Below are 8,534 nucleotides of genomic sequence, written 5' to 3'. Positions count from 1 at the left end.
TCAATAAGAAAAGACAGAGCTCGCTTTCTTTTTCAACCTTTTCAACCTTACATATTTTACTCTTAAAACTACTGTTGTACAATAACATTTATGTATCACACTTTTTCCATATCAAAACAAAGTTACATGTCTCAAGGGAACTTAACTTTTTCTTTTCATTTTTTTGGTTGTGTCCTTTGAAGCACAGAAAATTTTCATTTTGATGAAGTCCAATGCGTCTGTTTTTAAAAAATGTTTATTTATTTTGAGAGAGGGAGAGAGAGCCAGAGAGAGAGAGCAGGGGAGGGGCAGAGAAAGAGCAAGGGAGAGCGAGAGAGAGAATCCCAAGCAGGTTCTGTGCTGTCAGTGCAGAGTCTGACATGGGGCTCAACCCCTGAACAGTGAGATCATGACCTGAACTGAATCAAGAGTCAGACACTCAACTGACTGAGCCACCAAAGTGCCCTTCAATTTGTTTTAGTAGAAAAATACTTTCTATATTTTGAGCGAAGATAGAATTACCATAAAATTTTAGTATATTCCCATTTTTATAAAAAAATAAACAAACAACTATATAGGTATTTGCTTGTAAATAAGCCTGGAAGGTAAGCAAAAATATTAATAGTGGTTATCTTTAGAAAGAGTAGTTTTCATTGCTGGGTGAAATTTTCTATCTTGCTTGCTATATAGAATAAATATATGCTATAAACAATAGAGGAAAATACCTTCTAGCTTTTTCTATGCATATTTAAAATTAAACATTTTACAAAATCACTATTGTACTAAATAATGTTTTATATCATGTTATTATTCTGCCTTTTTTAAAACTTCACATAATATCATGTTATTTGAATATTCTTTAAAAAAGATTATTTGGGGGTGCCTGGGTGGCTCAGTTGGTTAAACATCTGACTTCAGCTCAGGTCATAATCTCATGGTTCACGGGTTTGAGCCCCGCATTCGACTCTCTGCTGTTGGCAGAGCTGGCTTCAAATTCTCCGTCTCCCTCTCTCTCTGCCTCTTCTCTGCTTCTGTTCTTGCTTTAAAAAAAAAAAAAAAGATTATTTGTACTGCCTGAATTATAATTCATGGATCAGAGTCAACTTGTTTAGCTATTATTCTATCACTGAATGCCTAGGTTGCCATTAACAATTTTTCATCACTTATGGGGTGCCTGGGTGGCTCAGCTGGTTGAGTGTCTGACTCTTGATTTCAGCTCAGGTCATGATCTCATCCCACGATTTCTAAGATTGAGCCCCATGGCAGGCCCTGTGCTGACAGGTTGGAGCCTACTTGGGATTCTCTCTCTTCTCTCTGCCGCTCCCCTGCTCGCTCGCTCTCTCTCTCTCTCTCTCTCTCTCTCCCAAAATAAATGAATAAACTTAAAATAAAATGCTGTAATTAGCATTTTTATAAATAAATTTTTGTCTATATCCCTGATTATTTCCATGGGTGAAGTTCCTAAAATAAGGACTATTGGGTCAAAAGACATGACTGTTTTAAGATATCTTATTCAAAGGACTGAATTCCTTTGAAGATACAGTAATACTGAATTGTTTATTCTTTTTAGTTTCAATTCTGCCAGTGTAATTGCCTAAAATTTCTGTATTTTCTATGGAAGTAGCAAGGAAAAGGGGTGAAACTTGGAATGACCATTGCTCTAGTAGGCAGGAGACCTAGATTCTTTAGGTCCTCAGAAAACTCCCAAATGCCCAGAAGCACTACTTACCTTATCTTTAAGATAAGGGAGGGGTTTCACAGCCCTAAAATTCTCTAGGTCTCCTCAGGCTACCAGGAGAAATGCTGGGCTCTGCACTGTCAGAAAAGCTGCAAATGAAGATATCTCAGTGGACGATATGTTTTCATGGTCCCTTCCAAGAGATACGCTTTTTCTTTCTTTTTTCTTTTTCTTTTTTTTAAAGATTTTATTTTCAATCGATCCCTATACCCAGCGTGGGGCTCAAACCCACAACCCCAAGATCAAGAGTTGCATGCTCCACTGACTGAGCCAGCCAGGCACCCCAAGATATGCTTTTTCATAAATTAAATAAAGTCCTTAAAAACACTGTTAAGCAGGTAGTATTCTCTCTGTCTTATAGCTCAAGGATCTGAGGCCCAGGGAATTTGGGTAACTTGCCCAAGATCATTCAGGTAGATCACCCCTGGCAGAAGTTAGAATGAGATCCAATGTTGTGTGGCTTCACAGTCTTTGTTGTTACCACTTTACAATATCTGGAAGTTGGACAGAAATTGTAGATGTATGGGCTTGATTTTATTGACCACATACACATTCATAAGTTCTACATTAATCATTTCTTTCCTAAGAATTTTTAAATTTTTTTTTTTTTTTTTTTAGTGAGCCCACCCAGCATGGGGCTCCAACTCATGGTTCCTCTAGGGCTGGTTATGCTGTAGTCACTTAAAGTTAATGTAGCTTCATGTTGTTGCATGTTCCTCTGACTGAGCCAGCCAGGTGCCCTGGTAATTTTTATTTCAAAGGGACTTAATGGTGAAGCACTATTGATGCATTAATTCCAATACCAGAAGAACAATATAAACAAAACCACTGGGAATGTGGTACTGTAAGTTTATGAAAAAATAAACCCACAAGAATATTAACCTTAGAAGGTGCAGGAATTCTTTCAAAAAATGCCTCAAACTATTATGGTAACTTTTTTTCCTACCTGAAGTCTATATTGGCTAGTCCTTTATAAGTTTCTCTCCTCAAATACTTGAAAAGACACCTTATGAATCCGCAAGCATGTGAATGTAGAATTTTTATGTTTTATTTTATTTATTTATTTATTTATTTATTTTTAACGTTTATTTATTTTTGAGACAGAGAGAGACAGAGCATGAACGGGGGAGGGACAGAGAGAGAGGGAGACACAGAATCGGAAGCAGCCTCCAGGCTCTGAGCTGTCAGCACAGAGCCCGACGCGGGGCTCGAACTCAGGGACCGCAAGATCGTGACCTGAGCTGAAGTTGGACACTTAACCGACTGAGCCCCCCAGGCGCCCCTAATTTTATTTTTTTAAAGTAGGCTTCATGCCCAGCGCGGAGCCCAACAAAGGGCTTGTGCTCACGACTGTGAGCTGAGATCATGAGTCACTCAACTGACTGAGCCACCCATGTGCCCCAAACGTACAACATTTTAAACAATTTTACTGTGTCAACTGTTCCTTGAGAATCTCTGTCTTTCTCAGCCCTCTTGTTATTTTTCTTGGTCCTTCCCCCCCCCCCCCCCCACGTTAATGCTTTACAAAGCTCTGCAGAGCCACTAAGAAGCAGATTTCTATCACCTATAACAAAATACCTAAGATCATTTCTCGTATCTCCACTCACATGCTACCAACTTCAGCATCCTTTGGTGAATTAATCTTTCCAGTTTCTTTTTTTTTTTTAATTTTTTTTTCAACGTTTATTTATTTTTGGGACAGAGAGAGACAGAGCATGAACGGGGGAGGGGCAGAGAGAGAGGGAGACACAGAATCGGAAACAGGCTCCAGGCTCTGAGCCATCAGCCCAGAGCCCGACGCGGGGCTCGAACTCACGGACCGCGAGATCGTGACCTGGCTGAAGTCGGACGCTTAACCGACTGCGCCACCCAGGCGCCCCTAATCTTTCCAGTTTCAACAACATGAAGCTACATTAACTTTAAGTGACTACAGCATAACCATCCCTGGATGAAACATACATTTGCCAGAAAATGCATATTTAAAATCTTCACATTTTCAAGGGTTGTAAAGTTTGGCTGTTTTTACAGAAATCAAACAAACCATCCATCATAAGTCTTTAGTATTTTTGTTTTTCTATTTTATTGACATAGTTGTTTTTGCTAGTTATTCCTGTAGTGTTTACTGAATTCGTGCTTAGTTCCAGGAGAGCATGGGCTATATTTGTCTTGCTCACCATTATATCTCTATCACCCAACACATAGCAGATACCCAATAATTATTTGTCCTCTGCCCACCCCCCTCAGGTATTGAGATATAACTGACATAATGATAAATATCTGTTGAATGAATGAATCTATATATTCTTCCCCTATTGATTTGAAATCCTTTTTTTATGAAAAAGATTTTTTTAATGTTTATTCATTTTTGAGAGAGAGAGAGAGAGAGAGACAGAGAGAGACTAAGCACGAGCAGGGAAGGGGCAGAGAGAGAGGGAGATACAGAATCTGAAGCAGGCTCCAGGCTCTGACCCTTCAGCACAGAGATCGATGTGGAGCTGGAACCCATGAACTGTGAGATCATGACCTGAGCTGAAGCCGGACGCTTAACTGACTGAGCCATCCAGGTGCCCCTGAAACACTTCTTTTAAACTCACATTTTAAATACAGCATTTCTTTGCTAAGCTTGGAGGTGACTTTCCACAAATACTGCCTCATAGTTGGCGAGACAAATCAAGGTGCAGTTAGAAAACAGGGAGTGGGGAGAGGAAAATAGATAATAAATTTGTGCTTTGAGCATGTCCTTTTTTTTTTGAAAAATTTTATCAGTTTATTTATTTTTTGAGAGAGAGAGAGAGAGAGCAAGTAGGGGAAGCGCAGAGAGAGAATCTCAAGCAGGCTCTGCAATCAGTGCACAGAACCTGATGTGGGGCTCGAACTCACAAAGCGCGAAATCATGACCTGAGCTGAAATGAAGAGTTGGACGCTTCAACTGACTGAGCCACCCAAGTGCCCCTGGGCATGTCCTTCTAAAATAAGCCAGATTTACTGGCTTAAAAGATCTTCTCTGGCAGGAAAGCTTTTTCCTCAATCACTTTTTAAATTATGTCAGAAGACATTATTGCAACCTTATCTACTGAGATACAATCTCCTACAAATGTTATGTTATGCTTATACAGACTGTACCTTACTGGACTTGACGTTTAATTATTTTTGTTTTTGTATTCTTTCTCAGTTCACTTTTTGACTCCATTTTGGGAAATAAATCCATACAGGTTTATTCAAAATTATTCCACTAATGGGACATTTAGGACCTATGGCCAGATCTATCTGACCCAGGAGATTATTTTTTCCTCATCAATTAGAAGGCAAATATTTCATGAATAATATGGCTGAAATAACATTCTTAGGTATTAATTAGTGTAGACTACAACAGTTGCTACAACAGTCATAATCTCTGGTGTAACTTTGTGCCTTCTCATTGATCCAAAAGTGTGTCCTTCACTTTTTCAAAAAAAAAACTGTGTCCAGTTTTTTGTTTCCCTTCATGCTCAACAGCTTCTGTTCTCTCTAGTTATAAACAATGAAACAAATGGACAATCTAATATTTGTCTGACCCTCAAGGTCACATGTGGGATTCAGAGTTTCAAAGTTAAGATGCAACATTAACGTACATTACTTCAGGAGGGACCTAAAAGAACACAGATAATAAGTGGCAAAATACTGTATCAAGAAATGTTAAAAATCATGATAATTTTGGTGTGGGCTTGGCTAACACTTTTTAAACTGGACCTTTGTTTCCTTTATAATACTTCTGATTTTTCTCTATTCTTTTCTTGCCAGTCTAAATAAATCTTATCAGAGCCTCAGGGACAGGAGCTAAATCAATTCTATGTGGTGTAATAGCTGGACACATGTTGAGGCCCAGATGTTGCTGAATGTTTCCCCCCTCCCCCCCCATTCATTAAACACCATGCCTTCCTTCAGAAACACTGATGTGTTTCCAGCCTTTTTTCTTGATTTTATGCAACCTTACCAAAATTTTTATCAGCCTTTTCTCTGAGTGCCAACAAATCCACCTGCTTTAAAGCAACAAATGACACAGCCTAAATAAACAATCTTATACTGAAGGTTGCGGAGTCACTCACTCCATTTTTATGGCCATGCTGATTCGGGGCATTCTGCTGTCAAAGGCTGAGTCCTTTCGGGAGAAACAGTGATTTTTCCCTACCCGACCAGGAAGGATGGAATCTGACAGGGCAAAGGCACGCCAGCACTTCAAGAGTGCCCACCTAAACCACCAGGGAAGCTCAAGCTCATTTCACTGGCAATTCCACAAAGGGCGCGCCGCCCTTTTCGGACGATCGAAATCACCTGTTCAAGGTCGCACATCCTCTAGGTACCGCATGCAATCAGCAAGGTTAGGTAGGGCTGCTGGGTCTATCGCCGGTTGGCTCTCGGCGACACACCGGGCCCACCTGGTACCCTGCAATCTGCGCAATCGCGGGGAGAACGCGCCCTCTCGCGACCGACTTCCCGCCGCAGCCCGGCCTGGAACAAACGCCCTCCGGGGCCCGCGACCCGCGGCGGCGGGGCAGGGGCCCCGGAAGGAGGCGGTGCCGGGGCGGCCCGAGGCTGCGCGTGCGGGAGGATGGGGGCGGGGCGCGCCTATATAAACTCCGTGCGGCGGAAAGGGCGGGCCTGGGCGAGAGCGGCTGAGTCGGCGGAGCGCCCGGCGCCGCAGACGCCGCCAGCGAGGACAGGGAGGGGAGAGGGAGGAGGCGGGAGGAGGAGACGCAAGTGCGGGGTGGCGCCGGTCCACCTCCGCAGCTCTCCTGGCTCCCGCCGGCTTTCGAAGGCGGGCCCGGGCTGCGGCAGCGGCAGCGGCCTCGGCGGCCAGCGGAGGTGAAGCCGAGCTGCGGCGGCCTGTGGGTCGACGCGGTGTAGGGAGGGCAGGGCAGGGCTGGGCGGCCGCCGCCGCGGTGAGCTGGAAGGGCAGCTCGGCATCCCCGGGGCGGGGCCGTCGAGGGCAGGTGGCCCGTGCGCTCTTCTCCGGGTCGGCCTCCCCAGAGGCACCTGCACACGGGGCCCCAGCCTGGTGCCGGGGCGTCCGGAGGCTGTGGGAAGGGCGGGGGTCGGTGCCCTCGGGGCCTTAAGTGACCACCCAAAAGAGGCGACTCTCGCGCGGGGCGCTGCGGGCACTGAGGATCAGTGCTGGCGTGCATGGGGCCTGTTATGCCCTTGCTTTGGGGTGCTCCGTAAGGGGATGCGCGGGGGTGAAGGTTGCGAGGACCAATGACCAGAGCGGTGTGAGGCTCGGGAGGATGAGCCTTTAAACCCGTGTGGTGTGAGTGGTTATGGGTTAGTCTAAACAGAACAGAAAACCAACTCGGGGCGCTCGCAAGTACCTCGCTACAAATGTGCAGCAGTGACGGACTTGCCTTGTAGGCCCCAGAGCAATCAAAGGGAAGTTAGGGGTCTTGTTCAAGAAGCTACTCCTCAGTTAGTGAATGAGGCTCTAAAAGAATTGTGTGTTGGGAATTTTTCTTTTAAATGGGCTTGTTTTTATGATTGCGTTTGGGGCTAGTGGTGAGGGTAACGTAAAGAGGTTACAAAGGCTGCCTTAAGGTCCTAATGGGGAGAGCTTTTTTGTGTGTCATCATTCGACCATAGAAATCATTCAGAATGTGGATTGCCCTTAGGAGAAGAGAGGAGCTCTGAAGCCATTGCTTGATTAGCAGTTCTTCTCCCTATGTGGAAAGTTGAATTTCTGGAAACATCCCCCGTATTGTAGATTTTGCCCACGTAAAGGCGCTAGCACTTGGCACTAATCTTCTTAAAAGTAGTAAGATGGAAACACAGTACCTAGCATCGCTGGGTTTTGAGCTCACTTCTGTGCAAAAGAATTTTGAGGGAGTGGGTCTAGATTTTTCAGGGAAGTTCGAATCTCCATGGTCTCCTCTAGTCTTAATTTACTTTTAACTTTTTTTTTTTCCTTCCTTCCTTCAGCTTCATCTGTTTCAATGGTGCAACTCTCTTCATCTCCTTTTGGTTACCAGTCACCTTCAGGCCATTCAGAGGAGGGAAGAGAGGGGAATATGAAGTCAGCCAAGCCCCAAGTGAACCACAGTCAGCATGGGGAAAGCCAGCGGGCCATGAGCCCTTTGCAGTCTGCTCTCAGTTCTGCTGCCTCTCCTTCCCAAGCATATGAGACATATATCGATAATGGACTCATATGCCTTAAACACAAAATTAGAAACATCGAGAAAAAGAAGGTAACTTTTTTCCCTCCCATCCCTGTATATGTACCATCTTTAATAAGGGTTAGGGAACTGGCATTTTTGCTTTCTGTCAGGGCTCAGAGGTACTCTTTCCTAAAAGATTTACCTAACCTTGGGATTTAGCTGGCCGAAAACATACAAGTAGGTTAAATATTGGGTGTATTAAGCATTTTATTTGATTTCTCAGCATAACTAAATAAAAATATTCCTCATAGTAAAATTACTATGCATGCTGCTGTTGAAATACTTGAAGAGCCAGCAACTTTAAGTCAGATTAATTCTTTGAGTGTAGTATTAATGTTTCTTTTCATAGATGAGTAATAGCCTGATTTTTTTTTTTTAGCTTGTTTTCCTTGTGACTTTCTGCAGCAGTTGATATTGCAGTAAAGCTGCTGCAGTCATTGGAAGCTTCAGCGATGGGAGAGCCAGAAAAGGTTTTAGCACTAATTTTTGTGTTGCTAGGTGATCGTTTAAGATTGGTAGGTTAACATTGTAGAAAGCCTTATAAAGAGACTCAAATTATAATCAGCCCAATGTTACAGTAAATGCTGATGTAAAGATCCAAATCATTCCTTATTTCCTGAGTCATGTAGCCTGAG

At 43.5% G+C, this 8,534-nt stretch overlaps 1 protein-coding gene across 9 annotated transcripts in view; it reads left to right on the top strand.

Annotated features, from left to right (window-relative positions):
* Positions 1 to 6,451: 6,451 nt before the first annotated feature.
* CAPRIN2 (caprin family member 2) overlaps positions 6,452 to 8,534 on the top strand; it is a 45,379-nt gene continuing 43,296 nt past the window's right edge. For 3 of the 9 annotated variants that reach the window (XM_030322099.1, XM_030322098.1, XM_030322093.1), the window contains exon 1: positions 6,873 to 7,929. In XM_030322099.1, the coding sequence (XP_030177959.1) occupies positions 7,606 to 7,929 (324 nt within the window). In that variant the 5' untranslated portion in view covers positions 6,873 to 7,605. Of the gene's footprint in view, positions 6,560 to 6,864; positions 7,930 to 8,534 lie in introns of those variants that run through there. The other 6 variants (XM_032593943.1, XM_030322096.1, XM_036064192.1 and 3 more) reach the window with 4 other exon arrangements.

This window comes from Lynx canadensis, chromosome B4 (assembly GCF_007474595.2).
Source record: "Lynx canadensis isolate LIC74 chromosome B4, mLynCan4.pri.v2, whole genome shotgun sequence".
In the NCBI taxonomy this organism is placed as follows: domain Eukaryota; kingdom Metazoa; phylum Chordata; class Mammalia; order Carnivora; family Felidae; genus Lynx; species Lynx canadensis.
The sequence above is the reverse complement of the archived record's forward strand: the minus strand, read 5'-3'. Positions and strand labels throughout refer to the sequence as shown.